The sequence below is a fragment of the Cervus elaphus genome, chromosome 11 (genome assembly GCF_910594005.1).
Source record: "Cervus elaphus chromosome 11, mCerEla1.1, whole genome shotgun sequence".
Taxonomy (NCBI): Eukaryota; Metazoa; Chordata; class Mammalia; order Artiodactyla; family Cervidae; genus Cervus; species Cervus elaphus.
In genome coordinates, this window is record NC_057825.1 from 33,657,065 (window position 1) to 33,676,325 (window position 19,261).

Consider the following 19,261-nt stretch of genomic DNA (forward strand, 5'->3'; position numbering starts at 1 on the left):
AAAGAGCTACATAGATACTACTCTGGTGGGAATAAGTACGGAGCCAGGGCACCCTGGGTGAGTGAAGATGGCAGTAGAGAAAAAAGGACACCATGGGCACGATTAGGTTTTGGCCTTTAGTCTGAAAAAGTGTTGATTGAAAGTGTACAACAGAGAGCAGGTGCAAGCGGCTAGGGGCCATGGAGCCGCCAATAAAAAAGAATGTCCTTAAATAAAGTTCACAGAGTAAAAACCAGAACCACCAGTCCTTCCCTCCAACACAACAGAGCACAGGCACAGAACCGGTGATGAGCCCCAAGGAGCAAGGAGGAGGCTGGGGAGGACAGCAGAGGCTCCCAGGCTGCTGTGTGGAGGGAGAGCCCTCTTTGGAATGGGCTGAGCCAAGCCACCCAGCTCCCCCTGCACACCTGATAACCACTGCTAAGGCTAAAGGAAAAAGACAAAACTCAGTCTCAGTCTGGAGGGCTCAGAAAACAGTCTAGGTGGGCAGAGATCTGGACAACCGCTAGTCCCGCTTGGCCTTCTTCTTGTCGCTGTTGCCATTTTCTTCAGCTCCCTCGGTAGACAGCACCTCCTCCAGTTTCCGCTTGCCACTCTCTAGCTGAGGCGCTGCTGTGTTTCGGGGCTTGAAGCAAATGATGATGCAGGTCATGTTGTCACACCCTGTACCGTCCCCAGAAGTGTCTGGTGCCAGGCATTGATCCAGCAGCTACAAAAGGGAAGGGGCAGCTCAGCTGCAGAGTTTGAAAACTTGCTGGAAACCTAAAGTCTTAGAGGGCTGGCCTTGCTGAGACAGGGTGGCAGAAGGAAGGGAACAGGCAACAGGTGCCACAAAACAGGCTACATGCTAGTCCATAAGGCATAAGGAAAAGTCAGGGAAATGAGGGGAAGTCGATCTTTCTAGTCAGAGTTTAGTATGTCAGTATTCCCAGGCTCTGATTTTAACTCAGGCTAAAAGAGAAAATTTTGGATACACAAACCAGACACCCTCTTTCCACCCTGGGACTTACCTCTTCCACAATGGATGACAGTAACCGAAGCTCCCCATTTTCATCGCGCTGGCTGATCTTCGATTGAATAAAGTCTATAACTTCCTGGCTGCTCATCACATTCCTGGGGTCATAAACAACAGTAAGAATCTTTTTTAGTCCCACCAAGGCAGAGTAGAAGAATATGGATAGAGATGACAAATGCCCCATGTGTGCATGCTCAGTTGCTCAAGTGTGTCCAACTCAATGGACCCACCAGGCTCCTCTGTCCATGGCATTCTCCAGGCAAGAATACTAGAGTGGGTTGCCAATATCTCTTCCAGGGGGATCTTCCCAAACAAGGGATTGAACCCGTCTCCTGCACTGACAGGTGTCTTCTTGACCACTGCACCACCTGGGAAGCCTGACAGATGCCCCAGGCCAATGTAAACACCCACAGAGACTGTTGTCAGCTCTGCCTTCCCCTTGGGGATCTTGACACCAAGTTATCTATATAGGCTCTAATCTTAGAGCAACCAGAGAAGAGGTGCTGACTACAGTCATTAGTAAGAAGATATAGAAGCTCAGAGCCCCACATGAGAAGTAACGCTGCAGGGGAAAAAGGGAATTTTAGGGTGTTCTGCCAGTGCTCACCATATGCCATCACAGGCAATGACCATGAACTCATGATCATCTGTGAGAGTCAGCACCTTGATGTCAGGAAGGGCCGAAATCATTTGTTCCTCTGGTGGCAAGTTCTTGTTTCTCTTGTAAAAGTGGTCTCCTGAAGTAAAGGAATGGTTGGCTGATGAACAAGTAGTCTGAGCACCTCCCACAGATTTGTGCTTGAGGCCAATCAAACCCTGCCGTTCATTTCTCTTCTTTACAAAGTTCCATTATCTCGTGGGATGAAGTGAGTTCTAGTTTTTCTGGTTTTAGCCCTATCTTTGGGTTGCTGAACTTTAGGTCAGTCATTAACCTGTCTTTTTCAATACCTATCTCACCTATTTCACAGAGATGTTTAAGGGACAGAGGTAGTAGATACAAAAGTAGTTTGAAAAATAAAAGGGCTATGAAGATTAAAGTTTGCTATAGGCATCTGAACAGAGACCAAGACCCCAGAAGTCTTTCCCATAGTTTCTTGGCCCTTACCAATGGCTCTGGAGAGGTTGAGGCCACCGTTGACTCGCCCATCCATGGTAACCTTGCCTCCAGCATTCTTGATGCGTGCTAGCTCCACTTCATCCTCCGGTTTGTGGTCATAGGACATGTCTAAAGCTTTGCCGGCCTCAGACACCACACAGCGGGAGTCTCCTGCATTGGCTACAATCAACTGCTTCCCTCGTATCAGAGCCACCACCGCTGTTGTACCACTGTCAGAGCCAGGCTTAAAAGGAAGAAAGGGAGGATCACAGGAGCTCCTGGATAACAGTTCTCATCATTCTCCTGTATTTCCTCCTCTCACTAGGACCACCAAGAGGGCTTTAACAGACAGGAGGGTCAAAGATTTAATCTCTCCGGAAATTACAGCATGCTCTCCCCCTTTTCTGAGACAATTCTACCCAAAAGACCTAGTTCCCCTTGTAGAGTAAATCCCCCCATGACCACTGACTTCAGTGTGAAGATAGAAAGGGGACCCTTCTCCCAAAATCACAATCAGAGAATTCACCACACCTAGCTTCTTGGCTTTCTCAGACTCATTGCCCCCCTTTCCCCACACACCTCCTCTTTGCCTTCCATCCCAGGCACCATCATCTCTTCTTCTTCCTCATCCTCTTCAGCCTCCTCAGTGTCATCCTCGTCTTCCTCATTCTCTGCCTCTTCACTGCTGTAGCCATCTTCTTCCTCACTGCATTCCTGCCAGAGGGACGACCCCAGGCTACTGAGGCTGGGGTGACCCCCTTGCCCCTCCCCCTAACTCACACTCAGAACCAAGAGGCCTTTACTGAACACAGATTCTCAAAACACTAGTAGATGCATATATATAATATCCTGATGGAAAAAATGTGGCGGAAGGGAGAGAGGGCTAGCATGGATATACTGGTTTCCTGAACTAGGTTCAGTGGTCACTAGCAGGAAACCTTTGGGAAGGCCAGGGCTGCTAGCCAAATGCACCTTCCAGCAACATGACCAGAGAATAAGCTGCCCAGAAAAAAGAAACACCTAACTATCCAAAAGGAACACCATCTTGTTATCTCTCTAGGAGACAGACTCTGAAAGGCTAGAACTAGATCTATTTGTTACAATGTCAACAAAAGAAGAGGTAAGAGGGCACTAATGGTACCTGTGTTAGCAGAGATAATAATTTTCAAAAAGCTTAAACTATATTTGTGGGATGCTGTCAAAATAGGAGACAGAAAAGAGTAGAAAGCAATTATGCACGGAGATCAACCAGGCCCTCTCTACAACTTCAGCATCTGTCTGACCCCATGGGCCCTTACCTCGCTGTCTTCCTCTTCCTCCTCCGCCTCATCTGACTCATCCTCACTGTCCTCAAAGAACTTGGACTTAGCAACTCGAGGCAGCTTGTCGGAGGCTGAAGAGCAGGAAGGCCCAGCCTCACCAGTGGGAGTGCCAGGCTCCCCACCTTGGCCTGCCTCAGTCCCACATTCCGAGTTGGAGGAAAGGCCTGTGTGAGCCTTGGCTGTGGGGCCATTTTCCTCTGTAGAAGTTTCCCTAGATGGGTCCTCAGGTCCTGCCTCCCCATTGAGGCCCTGGGACCCTGGTTCCTCGCCTGTCCCAGCTCCAGATTTGCTGTGGGGAGCACCCTTGTGACAGTTCTGCCCGTAGCGTGTCAGCAGCTCTTCAATAGTCATGGTAGCCTCTTCATGCAGCAGTGCAGCCTCCTCATTGTCCACTGCAGGGGAGATGCTACATCAGCGCCCCATGCCAGACTCCTCCAGGAAGCAGTCCCTTACTACCTCCACAGCCCTGTGACCTGAGTTCCGACTTACTTGCCCACCACCTCCCCTTCTCAAGTAGCTCCTGTCTCTTATCACAACTCAGAAAAACAGAAAAACTGCCCTTTACTTCCTTTTCCTCAAGCAACATCAGCCTCCATATATTTCCTTTGGTCTTTGTGTTTCACTCCCTTCTTAGTCAAAGGAATAGTAGTCCTGTATGTGTCGCCTATTACCTCTCATGTTTTATGGGTAAGTTGGAAACCCTATTCTGACTGAGGACCCAGGAAGTCTACAATGCCAGTCCAGGCCTAGGGCCCAGGCTTAATGACTGGCTGGTATGGCTAACAGCAGTTCCAATCTTTAAAAAAAAGATCACATAAACATTAACAAGGAACCAGAAAGACCCCATCACAATGACAAAAGATAATGTATACAAAAATACAGCTTACAACTACAACACTATGGACTCAACAAAGGTTAATCCTCTCTCTCCTGCTCATTACCACCTGTAGTACAGGGGATTCTTTAACATACAGGGGATTTCCCAGGGCCCGAGGAAGCCATCTTCTCTCAGAGTTGACACGTAATTTATATGCATATTCAAGAATAGGTTCTATAATATGCTGATTTCCTCTCAAACAAGAGGTGCCACACTCACCATCATCTTCATCAGCAACTTTTTCTTTTTCATCCTCATCTTCAGTGGGTCGCCCTGCAATCTGTGCCAGCTCCTTAATGACTTCCTCAGTGGTTAGTTTGGCATCAATAGCTAAGAAGGCATCTTCCAAAGCCTAAATATAAGCAAAATAGTATAAAGCAAATGTAGGAAAACTATGCAGGTACAAAATGAATTGCCTATACACAATCCTGGGCACAAGGATGGGATGCAAATCAGAGTGATCCACCAAGCTGTGAGATAACTCAGAGACAAACAGTTCAGAGACTTGGGGATCAATAAGACACTCTAAAAAGGACCAAGTGGGAATAAGCTCATTTTAGGTACAGAATTCTTTTAAGAAATTAGGTACAGAATTCTTTAAGAAATACAGTAAGAGGCAGCTGGGTGGCAATCAGAAAAGCCAAGGATTGGTGGGGGGAGAGAAAAAGGGAAAGTCTGCAGAAGTGGAGAACGAACAGTGTGGGAAGACAGACCTTCTGTAGCTTGCCTTCTTTGTAGGCCTTCTGATCTTTGATGATATCAGGAAGATATTTGGCACAGTACAAGGCAACTTCCTCCCCTAGAAGAAAGGTAAAGTGCACAGCTTTGCACACACAGAAAGTGATATAATATCAACACACCAGTGAATCCCAAAGCTTGAGGAGATGAATATCTTAGCACATCTGAAACCTATCTGAACGACAATGTTTTGGGAAGTTCTGACCAAGAAAATGGATTTCACCATCACCTCTCTTGGGGCTATGTTAATACTGCCCATGTGTTTTCTCACCTGTATACTTAGTTTTCAGTGAAAAAGAGACAAATACAGGGAAAGGCTTCTTGTATTAAAACAAGGCCTGGTAAGATTAAGAACAAATCAAATATCCTACTGGGAAGAAGGAATGGCAGAATAGAGAAAAACAGGACTAGGCAGGAAATGGTACCTGAGGACCAGAACTCTGGAAAAGAAAAGAACAAAGGACCTGGAACTGGGGTTCCCAGAATGTTACCAATATGATCTGCTAAAGTTACCTCCATGTCCATCATAGACAGAAAACATGGCTGTCTCACTGTCCAGCTCAGGAATACAGTTGTGAGCATCCTACAAAAAAGAGCATAATTAGCATTTCTCAAGGTCAAAGGATATTCTTCCTTGTGCATTTCAGGTCAGAAGGATCGCCTTCACATCTCAATCTCACTAAACCCTTCCCTGGCTGACCTACATGGCCTAAAAATAAGAAAGGAAGATGGGATGATAAGAACAGCACAAGGGTGGGAGAAAGGAAGCGGGGAGGAAGGAGGGAAGGGAGGGAGAGAGCAAAAGGAAAGGAAGGCGGGAGGGAAGAAGGGAAGAGATGAATCAGGTCACTACCTCTGCAGTCTAGCAGCCTCAGCCTAGGAGATCTCAGTCCAGATGGCAGAATGTTTGGCTGTTGGAACTCTAGACCTGACCCTTTTGGATTTGTGGCAACTATGGGAAGAACCAGAATAAAGGATCTTTAAAGTCACTTCCAGACCCCTTCTATGAATCAGTGAACTTCAAGGAAGAAAATGTTAGGGAGGATAGCAAAAAGCGACAAAGCGACCCAAGAGCCTTACCTACCTGCAAAATTTCTAGGAGAATCCTAAGACAGCCTGAGTGGAAGCATCCCCACCCCACCCCCCACCCCCAGAAAAGCACCACCAAAACGGATTAACCCACCAGGCTAGGTGGAGGATACAGTTACAAAAGAAAATCTTTCCAACAAATAGTTATTAAACTACACTGTGTGCAGTACTTGTTAACTGGAATTTACAATTAAATCAGCCACTTCCCAGGTGGCTCAGTGATAAAGAATCCGCCTGCTGATGAAGGATACGTGGGCTAGATCCCTGGGTCGGGAAGATCCCATGGAGAAGGAAATGGCAACCCACTCCAGTATTCTTGCCTAGATAATCTCATGGACAGAGGAACATAGAGGGCTATAGTCCATGGGGTCACAAAGAGTCATCCCACCTCCCACCTCCAGCTGGAACTGAGACACCATTTAATTTGGAAGGCACAGCACATCTGAAAAGAAATTTCCAATGGTCTTATAGGTATATTCTCTACAGACGGAAAGGATATAACTATCTATTTATTCTGATTAATTTAGTAAAGTTAATAGTTCCCTTTGTCTTTCAGGTATTTAGTATTTACATTTTTTTAATTATATTGATAGAGGAAATCGGAGTGCATACGTTCTGCTGTCCCTAAAATAAGACTATGCTGTCATTATACAAGTCTGCTAGAAAATTAAACTTAGGGTTTTAAGATAGGCAAAGAGCACTGAAAAGAAGGTACTCTTTTATTTCCCTCTGATTGTGTCCAGGAGAAAGGGCCCCAGAAGCTAATGGGCATGCTCAGAAGGCCTGTGATGGCCTGTGTGGTCATCAACACAACTGCCTCTTAGCCTCATCCCTAGAGGCTAGAGATCCCAAGAAATCCCTAGAGATCTAGAGAAACCCACACCAGTCATCTTCCTCCTCTCCCCCACTTTACCAATGACTCTACCACCAGCCATGCTGACCTACCATCCCTCTAAGCCAGGGTTTATCATACTGCCCCCTCCTCTCCTTTCACCAACATCTTTCTTGCCTTTTATGATTGTCTCTACAGTGGTTCTCAGACTTTAACGTGCCTAAGAATTCATTCATTCGTTCATTCATTCAAATATCTGAGTATCCATTATGTGCCAAGATGTGCTGGCTGATTAGTTTCAGCAAAACAGCTGTGTCACATTAATGTCGATTTTAGTTCTGTTGATTTTGCAGCTTGGTTTGTTGGCATGGAATTTATGTCCAGGTCTATGTTTGTACACACTGAAGTAACAGTAAATTAAAATCATGTTAGTAAATACTAGAGACCCACAAATATTGCTTTCCTTAAAAAAAAAAGAAAAAAATCCATGGGCGATCTCCAAGATATTTTGTTAGATAAAGCAAGCAAAGCGCATAATAATATATTTATTTAGTAAGCCACTTTTTGTGTAAGAGGGAGTACAGGAATAGACATTTGTCTTCTCATACTTTAATACTACAAGGACACACAGAAAACTAATAAAAATAAACTGTGGGAGGGCATGAGGGTGCCCACAGATGAATGGGAGCAAGAGGGAACCATGGGAATGTTTAGCTTTTCGAAAGTAAATTAAATGTCTTTTAATTGCACTTTTTTAGTAGAGGAGCTTAGCACTCTTCCTGTCCACTACTTCCCAGTGGACAAGAGAATCAGCTGGTCTTTCTCTGTCCTACAACACCACTCTAAATCACAGCCGTAATGAACCCACACCTCTATGTAAAAAAATCTCTTTGACTTCTCATTGCTCCTCACACCTCTTTTGAACCCACACCTCTATTTAAAAAAATCTCTTTGACTTCTCATTGCTCTTCACAAGATCATGTGATTTTGAAGCAGAAGATCTAGCCATCAGTGAACACTGGAAAAATAATTACTCTCTACAGTAATCAAATGGACATTAAAAAAAAACAAGGAGGGAGGGAGGTGGGAGGGGGGTTCAGGATGGGGAACACATGTAAATCCATGGCTGATTCATGTCAATGTATGGCAAAAACCACTACAATATTGTAAAGTAATTAGCCTCCAACTAATAAAAATAAATGAAAAAAAAAAAAACAAGGAATTATCTTTTTATGCAAATTAAAATGATGAAAAAGATGAACAGTATCCAGTAGTAATAAGAGTGAAGATAAAAACACATTCTCATACTCTGATCAACAGGAATATAAATTAGCAGTTTTCCTGGAAGGCAATTTGGTAATATGTATTAAAATGTGCATGTCTTTTGATCTAGAAATTTGACTTCTAGATTTATCTTATGGGAGTACTAACACAAGGATAAAAAGATACAAAGAATGCTCATTATAGCATTACTTACAATAAAAAAATTATAACCATCTAAATTTCCATGAATAGATCACAAACAGTACATCTCTCCAACGGAATATATGCAGTTGTTAGAAATGATGAATATGTGTTCATTTAGAAATGAGTTCACAACATATTAAGTGATAAAAAGCAAAACATAAATTATCTGTAAGTAAGAAATCTATAAGATTGCATACCAATCAGTGGAAGGTGAGATTTGGATGATAATTATTTTTACAATATGGAATGACAGTATCTGCATTATTCATATCCTCACAGGGAATTCATGAGGATGATGTAAAATGCATAAAAATTCTTTGGAAATTGGGATGTAGTACATAGGTATATACATATATTCTGCTCTGAAATGTCGTACCCGGTTCACATCTGTCTTCTCTATCCTTTTTCTCAAAAAGGAATGCCCACAATAAAGATTCATTTTCTGCCTTGAGGTTTCAGTTCCTAGAACTCTCCACATTATATTCACCTCCACTTTTTGGTAAGGCTTTGGACCTATGTCACTTTGAACTGTTCCACCTGCTCTAAGCACTTCAGTTCCCCACTTGTATCTTCAACCATAGCCTCCCTACCTTTATTTACCCTTGTCTTTCTGTCCCTTTGAGTCAGAGCTAAGCATTTCAACACTGTCTCTTAGCAATCTGGAAAAACTCATCCATCCTTGTATAACCCGACCAACTGCTTTCTTTACCCTTGAATCTGAGCCACTAAGTACTGCTAATCATAAAAATGTCATGAAATCATGTTGACTGCAGTGACTACTTCCACTTAGAATTTTTTTCTCTATTCTACACTGGCTCTTAAATACATGAACCACAGTTAGTCACAAAACTTTTCCACACTACTCAAGTTCTCACGGATATTTTCTGTTCACTCTTAGCAGAAAAAAGGCTTCCCTGGGGGCTCAGCAGTAAAGAATCCGCCTGCCCATGCAGGAGACACAGGTTTGATCTCTGGGTGGGGAAGATCCGTTGGAGAAGGAAATGGCAACCCACTCCAGTATTCTTGCCTGGGAAATTCCATGGAGAGAGGAGTCTAGTGGGTGGGATACAGTCTATGAGGTTGCAAAGAATCAGAGGAGACTTAGCGACTAAACAACAACTTAGATGAACCTTCAGTGAACCCTACTACATTAGATTAATTCCATACAACTTACTGGCAACTAAAGGCACTCAGTAATCATTCCTATCCATCTCCATAACCTAATGTCTTTAACTCATACCATTCCCCAAAAGAAACTACTCTTGGCACTCTTGATACTAGAACACTCTACCCTGGCATAGTAAGCATGCCTACCTCAGTCTTTCCTCCTATCCCTTCTAATATTTTTCCTTCTCTCACTTTTCTCCTCCCCATTTGTTACCATTTATACTGTTTCCTAAAGGTCCAGTTAGTCTCACCACCTCCAAAAGATCTTTCTCAATCACACCAATACTGTGTGATCATTCCCCTTCTGAACTCTCTTGACTGTCCGTATCAGTAATTTGGCATTCAGCATATATTATCTTGTATTGTTATCCAAATCCCACAGGGGAAAAGTGTCGTAGGTCCAAAACATGATGAAAACAGGCTGTTTTACAAATATCTTAGGGATAACTCCTCCTTTGTTTACTACTCTAAACCTAGAGATGTGTCATAACACAATAACCGAAATGATCCGAAAGAAATGATGTAGAATACACAGGTCACCTGAATCAGGACTCTCAGGTCTTGCCTTATTAGATCATTTATCACACAGCCCCTTCTGACCATCTAGACAAACAATGGATCTGTTATTAATAAACTCCTGCTTACCTTTCCTGTGGGCTTCCCTAGTGGCTCAGACAGTAAAGAATCCACCTGCATGTGGGAGAGCTGGGTTCGATCCCTGGGTTGGAAAGATCCCCTGGAGAAGGGAATGATTACCCACTCCAGAAGAACTGCCTGGAGAATTCCATGGACAGAGGAGCCTGGCAGGCTACAGTCCACGTGGTTGCATAGAGTCGGACACAACTGAGCAATTTTCACTTTCATTTTTCCTGATGTCAATCTCCTAAGGTTACAAATACATCCACAAACGCTCCTTTGTTACTGGATCAACCATTTAGATTTCTGATACTTAACTTTATCTATATCTTTTCAATTCAAGGAAAAAATTTTGAAAGTGGTTGGAAAGAGAACTACATTTTTTATTTTAAAAAGTCATGTGTTACCGTCTGATTTTAAAAATCATATGCACGTATTACCACTGTGTTCCAGACTGAATGTTTTATGTCCCCCCGACATTCATATATTGAAACTTCATTGCCAATGTGATGGTATTTAGAGGTGCAGGCTTTGAGAGGCAATTAAGTCATGAGGAAGAAGCTCTCATTCTGAATGAGATTAGAGACACCAGCGGAGTCCTTTGCCTTGTGAGGACACAGCTAAACACAGCCACTGTGAACTAGCACCAAGAGGGCCTTATCCAGACAACTTGATCTTAATCTTCCCATTAGGGTCTCAAAGAGGTATTGACACACCTATGTTCATAGCAGCATTGTTCACAATAGCCCAAAAGTAGAAAAACTCACATGTTCACCAACAGATGAATGAATTTTAAAAAACGTGGTATATATGGGCCAAGGAATATCATTCAGCTTTAAAAAGGAAATTCTGACACATGATACAACATGGATGAACCTTGAGGACATGATGCTAAGTGAAATAAGCCAGCCAGTACTTTGGTATCCAGAGCAGTCAAATTCATAGACAGAAAGTAGAATAGTAGTGGTTGCCAGGGGCCGTGTACAGGACGGGAGGGGGATGGGGAGTAGTTTAGTGGGTATAGAGTTTCAGTTTTGCAAGATGAAAAGAGTTCTGGAGATTGGTTGCACAACAAAGTGAATTTACTTAACACTACTCATCTGTACATTTTAAATGGTTAAGATGGCAAATTTCATCTTATGTGTATTTTACCAGACAAACTTCCTACCAAAAGCCCATGCTCAGATGGCATCACCAATGAGCTCTACCAAATATTTAAAAAATTAGTATGAATTCTTCACAAACTCTTCCCAAATAAAGGACAGGGGATAACATTTCCCAACTCAATTCTGTGAGGCCAATATTATTCTGATACCAAAACCAGACAGACATCACAATAAAACTATAGGCTTAATATCATTAAGATAGTTCAGTTCAGTCCCTCAGTCATATCCGACTCTTTGCAACCCCATGGACTGTGCTTCCCTGTCCATTACCAACTCCCGGAGCTTGCTCAAACTCATGTCCATTGAGTTGGTGATGCCATCCAACCATCTCGTCCTCTGTCATCCCCTTCTCCTCCTGCCTTCAATCTTTCCCAGCATGAGGGTCTTTACTCATGAGTCAGTTCTTTGCATCAGGTGGCCAAAGTATTGGAGCTTCAGCTTCAGCATCAGTCCTTCCAATGAATATTCCAGACTGACTTCCTTTAAGATTGACTGGTTGGATCTCCTTGCAGTCCAAGGGACTCTCGAGAGTCTTCTCCAACACCACAGTTCAAAAACATCAATTCTTTAGCGCTCAACCTTCTTTACGCTCCAACTCTCACATCCATAGATGACTGCTGGAAAAATCGTAGCTTTGACTATACAGACCTTTGTTGGCAAAGTAATGTCTCTGCTTTTAATATGCTGTCTAGGTTTGTCATAGTTTTTCTTCCAAAGAGCAAGTGTTTTTTAAATTTCATGGCTGCAGTCACCATCTGCAGTGATTTTGGAGCCCAAGAAAATAAAGTCTGTCTCTGTTTCCATTGTTTCCCCATCTATTTGCCATGAAGTGATGAGACCGGATGTCATGATCTTAAGTTTTCTGAATATTGAGTTTTAAGCCAGCTTTTTCTCTCTCCTCTTTCACTTTCATCAAGAGGCTCTTTAGATAGCAATACTCATTAACTGATCTACAAATTCATAATAAACTCTATCAAAATCCCTGGTGCCTTTTGCAGTGAAACTGACAAACTGATCCTAAAGTTCATACAGATATGCAAGGGACTCAAAAAGAAGAAATGAAAAAAAAAAAAAAAAAGCTGTAGTAACTAAGACAGTGTGGTACACAGATCAATGGAATGGAATGAAGAGTCCAGAAATAAACCCTCATATTTATAGTCAACTGATCTTAAACAATGACGCCAAGATAATTCAAAGAGAGAAAAGAATAGGATCCTAAATAAATGATGCTGGGACAAACAGATATCCAGATGCAAAAATATGAAGTCGGACCCCTTCTTTACACCATACACAAAAATTAACTCAAAATGGATCACCTAAATGGACTTCATCAAAATTAAAAACTCTGGTGCCTAAAAGGCCACCAACACGGGCTTCCCTGGTGGTCCAGTGGTTAAGACTGTGCATGCTTCCATGAGGCACAGGTTTGATCCCTGGTCAGGGAACTAAGATCCTGAAGCACGCATGCCACTAAGAATGGCAAAAAAAAAAAAAAAAAAAATACAAAGGATATGAATAGACATTTCTCCAAGAATACCTAAATGGCCAATAAGCTCAAGGAAAGATGTCAAACATCATTAGCCATCAGAGAAATACAATCAAAATCACAATGGAATATCATTTCACACCCATAAGAATGACTATAATCAGGGGAAAAAAGGGCAACAGGTAAAAGGAGGAGGTAGAGAAACTAACACCCTCATATACAGCTGGTAGAAATGTAAACAGAACCACCACTTTGGAAAATAGTTAGGCAGTTCCTCAAAATGTTAAACATGGGAGTTACTATATGACCCAGCAATTCAACTCCTAGGTATACACTCAAAAGAAATAAAACCTATTTCCACACAAAAGTTTGAACATGATTGTTCATAGCATCATTATTCAAAAAAGTCAAAATGTGGAAATCCCAACATCCATCAACTGATGAATAAACAAAATATGCGTACAATGGAAGATGATTCAGCCATAAAAAGGAATGAAGTAGTGATTGATTCATGCACAACCTGGATGACCCTTGAAATGTATACTTTAAATGGACATGGCACAATAAAGTTGTTTAAAAAGAACCTGAATATACATTTTCAGGGACTACTGATATCCTGATATACTCCATCTTTGAACTAGATCTAGAGGGAAACAGAAAACTCCACTGTAACTGGTACTGAGATGACAATGTGTCATTAAACATCAGAGATGCTATTAGTTCAGTTCGAGCTTCCAGACAGCACAAATTTAACGGTAGCTAATAATGGCAAGAACTACTGATCTGATCTAATTTCTACACTCAAATTCAAGCCGTACAATTCTAAGTAGATAACCCAATAGAGGGTGGTCAGGTGTTGAGAGTAATATTAATTGCTAGAGGACTGGGCAATAAAAATAATTTATGTAAAATATTATTGAAATCTTGAGAAATACATTCTGACTGTACCTTACAATTGTTTGAAAACTTATAAAGGAATAGTAGAAAACAACTTCTATGTACTCAAGGGCATACATTTGATATCATTTCATACAATCTTTGGCTTGTGAAGAAAAGGTACTGCACGCTGATCAAATGAAAAGAATGCCCTTTTATGAAAGTTGCTTAACCATCTCCTAGACAAAGGAATTCTGATCTGGTTCAACAAGTAAAAAGTGCTCTAAGTCACAGAGATGAGACGCTAATCTGAGGATCAAACAATCAATGTTCCTCAGCTTCAGATGCCTGCTCTCCAGTGGAACCCCACAGCATGCCTGTGATATTTCACTTTATATTCCCCCATTAATATAATGATTGAAACTGTCATACATGTATCTTAAGAACTTTCTGCTCAACATTATGTACATTCAATTCTAGATGACCCACTCTGACCATTAATAAGCCAGCTTCTATATGGCAACAGCTATCCCACTCAAAATTATACTTTATGCATTGATACTGCCTTTAAAAGAGGGTAAATATAAGTGTTTATAATATACACATACACACATATATAAACATATACATCTTAACTTCCTAATAGGAAACGATCTTGTCACTTCAGAGACCCTGATAACCAAAAACTAAAATTACCCTAGTCTCTTTGACACATGAAACTCAAGAGCCTTTCCATAAATATTTCTCAGGCACCCTTCCACAACATACCTGTTAACTCCCAAAATACAAGCTGGAATCAAGGTTGCAGGGAGTAATATCAATAACCTCAGATATGCAGATGACACTACCCTTATGGCAGAAAGCAAAGAGGAATTAAAGAGCCTCTTGAAGAAGGTGAAAGAAGAGCGTGAAAAAGCTGGCTTAAAACTCATTCACCCTGGAGAAGGAAATGGTAACCCACTCCCAGTATTCTTGCTTGGAAAAGTCAAGGGACAGAGGAGTCTGGCAGGCTACAGTCCATGGGATTACAAGACTGAACATGCATGCATGAGGGTGGAGGGAAATGGGTTGGTACCAATAAACTGGTAGAACTAAGAAAAAAAAAACCCAAAAACTCAACATTCAAAAAACTAAGATCATGGCATCTGGTCCCATCACTTCATGGCAAATAGATGGGGAAACAACGAAGACAGTGACAGACTTTCTTTTCTTGGGCTCCAAAATCACTGCGGACAGTGACTACAGCCATGAAATTAAAAGACGCTTGCTCCTTGGAAGAAAACCAATGACAAACCTAGACAGTATATTAAAAAGCAGAGATATTACTTTGCCACAAAGGTCCGTATAGTCAAAGCTATGATTTTTCCAGTAGTCATGTACAGATGCGAGAGCTGGACAATAAAAAAGGCTGAGTGCCAAAGAATTGATGCTTTCAAACTATGGTGCTGGAGAAGACTCTTGAGAGTCCCCTGGACAGCAAGAAGATCAAAACAGTCAATCCTAAAGGAAATCAACTCCTGAATATTCACTGGAAGGAATGATACTGAAGTTGATGCTCCAATACTTTAGCCACATGATGCGAATGACCAACTCACTGGAAAAGATACTGATGCTGGGAAGGACTGAAGGCAGAAGAGAAGGGGATGACAGATAATGAGATGGTTGGATGGCATCACTGACTCGATGGAAGTGAGTGTGAGCAAACTCTGGGAGATGATGAAGGACAGGGAAGCCTGGAGTGCTGCAGTCCATGCAGTTGCAAAGAGTTGGACACAACTGAACAACCACCACCACCAGCAGCTTAAGGGTCCCTCCAAATCATGGAGAAGGAAGAAGGGAAGGGAATATCAACTGCAGTAATCTGATTACCCCTCCTCAAAACACCCTGGTTCCACAGCAAGACGGGCTAGAGAGAGGCAGAAAGTATAAAATGCCAGCTACTGGTAGTTGCCATCTTGCCTCAAGGAAAGGGATAAACAGTACTCTCTAAGGCTGAATCTATGCATCAATCAGGATTTTAATAACCTATATTATGTGTGCCGCTATGATAAACTTACCTCAACTAAATCATTAGGACTAAGCAAATAAGGTCAGTAGAATTAATAAACTGGTGGAATTAAGCCCCAAAGGTTAAAAGGAACAGGAGTATACTTTCTGAAAAGCTAAGAGGTAGCTCTTCACTCAAGAGGTTGAAGTCAAAGTTCTTTTCTTGCCATAGCAAAGAAACTATTATACTTTAGGGAGAAAGGAAACAAAGCCAGAAGCAAATGTTATGGATGCAGCAGAACAGGATCCCAAACAGGACTTCAAGAGGATTTGATTAGGTATATTTAACTATTCAAACAAAGGGAAATTCAGAAACAGCATAATAAGATTTTAAAACCCTAAGTGATTATCTCTCAGGAGGAAGATTAGGATTTAAGGAATAGTCTAGCAAGATTTCTACAAACCAAACAGCCTCTCATGAAACACTTATATTCCAATTACCAGAGGAGAAACCAAAAATAAAAGGAAATGCCCTACAGAGAAGCAAACAGTACAGAATCACTGGGCAAATGACTTGGAAAATTGAATATCCAAGCAACTCAATTTATAAAGAAAACTAGAAAGAATATCAGAAAAGTGGGAAAAAAAACCACAGCAGAGAGGAAAAGTGGAAAACACAGAATGAGAAACTTAAAGGAGAAGCCTTACTCTGAGATAGTCACCTCAAATCTTACAGTATTAACAGAAAATGCCATAGAACTGGAACCTCCAAATTACCAACTAACCCAAAAACAAGATTGACATTAAGCCTTTCCTTTCAAAGCTCCATCAAGATATTTTCACCAGCCAGATAATTACATCTTCCAAGCACCCAGCTGAATTGGTAAGCTCCATACAGTGCACCATAAAGAAACATAAATGCTTCATTTCAGGTCGACACAAATGAGAACAGTGTCTCAAACAATTTCCATCCTACAGATTCTTTCCACCAAGACACAGCTATCCTAATCTCTTTGGGCCTCAATTTCTAAGCTGTAAAATGTGGGAGCCAAACTTGGTGAGACGAACTATAGGATCCTCTGTTTTTCAAGATTTTACGTCTAATGATAAAGTCTGCTAGAGGTATAAAATTTGAGTCTGAGAACAAACCATTTAAGTTTATACTGTCATTCCACAGCTAACCACAGGGAGGAGCGAGGGATTTGAAGAAATTCCCAAGGGAGACAGTATTTGGCTGCTACCTGAAGCCCACCTAGTTTAAGTGGATAAACCCTCCATCCCAGACATAATTAGAGCATTTCCCTGGCTCCTCTGCCTAGACCTCACAATACGCTTCACAAAAACAGGTTTTACACATGTCTTTCTCCCTTTCCTTCCTACCATAGTTTTCTCTATTCTCCTTTGCAGTTTCATATCCATTTGCCCAACACTATTCCTTCTAATCCAGAATTTTTCCATTTTATCAACAGTGCAATTTTCTATAAAAGGATAATAAGTTTTCTGTAGATTAAGATTTAAAAAAGTTTTTGATTGAAAATCAAGGAAATTATAAACTACAACAAGCACAGGCAAATGACAACTACTAAGTTGTAGAGGAATTCCGAGTAAGAAAAAAATAATTAGGCATAATTCTAAAAGAAATTAGAATGAGTGACACTATTCAAGTTTTCCAAAAGCTAGGAAATGCCCTGAGGGAAAAAACAAACGAGTGACAATTCTTGGAGGTCAAGTCAAACCTCTGAAATTAACATGTGGTGCCCAGAACCAGGCAACTAGGTAATGTGAATTTGAAACAGACTATTTGCCTGGCTTCCTTTCACTGTCAAACTCCTCGTCCAAAAAGAGCTCTCATACCACATTTTTTCTTAAAGTACAGTCATTCACATCTATCCGCCTCTCCCGGGCAAAAGTCAGTGGATAAATAGTCCCTCTCTTCTTTACTCCTACACTAAACCTCACACCGTTTACGAGCCTGGAAAGCTGGGTTGGCATGAGAGGATGGCGCGAAGGCACGGGGAGGTCGGTCAGTTGGCGGAAGGTGCCTCTCCCCACATGGCTGAGCGCTCGCCGCCAAGCTGGCCACCGTCATACGGTCCCCGAGCACCAGCAAGTCGCTCTTGGCCCCGACCCCGCTCTCGCTGTCGCCTCACAAACTGCCGCTGCGGCCACAGCCTCTCGTTTAGGACCCTCCCCCGGGAATGACCCCATCCCCCCGCTCCCTTTCTCCGTCGGGTTCCCGCCCTGCAGCCGCCAGCCTACGGGCCCCTCCCGCCTCACCTCCATGGAGACGCGCCAGCCTTGCATGGCGGAGAAACCGTAGGGCAGCGGCAGGCGCGAGGCGCCGACCCCGTCCCCAGAGCACTTCACCGTGTTGGGCTGAGAGAGGTAGGCACCCATGGCGGCGGCTGACCGGTGGCCTCAGGGGCAGGCGAACGAAGCGCGACCCGTGCCGGCGCCGGAGCCGGAGCCCCGGGTGCGCGCGTGGCAAGAGCTAGCTGAACTGCGCGGCCGACGCAAGGTGCCGGTGAAAGGCGCGAGGCGGGCCAGGAGGCGGTAACGGGACGGGAGCAGAGAGGGAGCGGAAGCGGAAACGGCGCCGCTTCAGACCCCGCCCGGCCGGCGCGGCGCGGCGCGGCGCGGCGCTCCGGGCAGTCATTTCCTTAGCAACTCGCCCCGCCCGCGGGGACAACGGCCCGCCCAACCGCCGCTCCCGCGAGATTGGCGGAGTCACGCCCACCAACGGCCGCGGCCTGCCTGGGGCGGCCTGGTAGGTTTCTCTTAACCAGTAGCTCTCACTAACTGTCCTCCGCTGTCCCCCGCCTCCGCTCCCCTAGCTTGGCCTCTCGCGTTTTGTCTGAGGCTCTTTTGTGTGGGACTGGGCACTTCCGGTTCATCCTCTAAAGTGTCAGCTCTCTCACTGCCGCGCCCTCGGACTCCCACACATCCTCCCGATGCGGTTCAATTAGAGTTGACTAATATTAATAATTTGTTCTGAGCGCATGAAGTACCCTTGTGAGGCCTATGCGAGTAGGATGTGAGATAGTCTTTCTGACCAAGGAAAATGAAGACCTCTCTCTGTGACCCAGTCTGTGCGGGGGGAGAAGAAATGAAAAGGGAGTGGAAGAGCTATTGCTTGAGGTCCTCAGGATGCCCAGACGTGCTTTATGCCCCGGGAGAAGGGAAAAATGTTACGGGGTTGCAGGGGTGAAGAAAGTGAACTGCTTTGGGGAGGGTTTTTGAGGAAGCTGCTTGCCTCGTTGGAGAGTGATTTTAAGTAGTAACATTAGATAGGATAGAGAATGGTCGTAAGTGCCAAAATGGGTGGCTTGGACTTCAGTGTTATCCTGGTGGAGCCTTTGGAGATTATTGGTTTAGTCTTGTGTGCAGTGTGGTTTGGAGAGAGAAAGCCTGGAGACTAACTGGTTAAGGGGCTCTTAATCTAAGCGTGAGAGAGAAAGGCTGGGACTAAATTGGTGGCAGTGGGAACAGATAAAAGAGCAAATTAGAC

General features: G+C 43.2%; 1 protein-coding gene across 1 annotated transcript; it reads right to left on the bottom strand.

Annotated features, from left to right (window-relative positions):
- Nucleotides 1-97: 97 nt before the first annotated feature.
- On the bottom strand, nt 98-18,406 carry PPM1G (protein phosphatase, Mg2+/Mn2+ dependent 1G). The gene is made up of 10 exons (XM_043917445.1): nt 18,031-18,406; nt 5,562-5,631; nt 5,024-5,109; nt 4,530-4,662; nt 3,410-3,825; nt 2,691-2,825; nt 2,121-2,355; nt 1,623-1,752; nt 1,011-1,113; nt 98-709 (listed from the first exon to the last, which is right to left on the bottom strand). The coding sequence occupies exons 1-10, from the start codon at nt 18,148-18,150 to the stop codon at nt 506-508; spliced, it is 1,632 nt and encodes a 543-aa protein (XP_043773380.1). The 5' UTR covers nt 18,151-18,406; the 3' UTR covers nt 98-505.
- Between the last annotated feature and the right edge of the window lie 855 nt (nt 18,407-19,261).

Bases quoted from the DNA above. Each gene is read 5' to 3' on its own strand.
- PPM1G (XM_043917445.1), bottom strand. From the start codon at position 18,150: ATGGGTGCCTACCTCTCTCAGCCCAACACGGTGAAGTGCTCTGGGGAC. The intron at 3,826-4,529 runs GTGAGTGTGGCA...TCTCCCCTGCAG, and splicing joins AGTTGCTGATGAAGATGATG to TGGACAATGAGGAGGCTGCA. The intron at 2,826-3,409 runs GTAAGGGCCCAT...TCCCTCTGGCAG, and splicing joins AGGAAGAGGAAGACAGCGAG to GAATGCAGTGAGGAAGAAGA.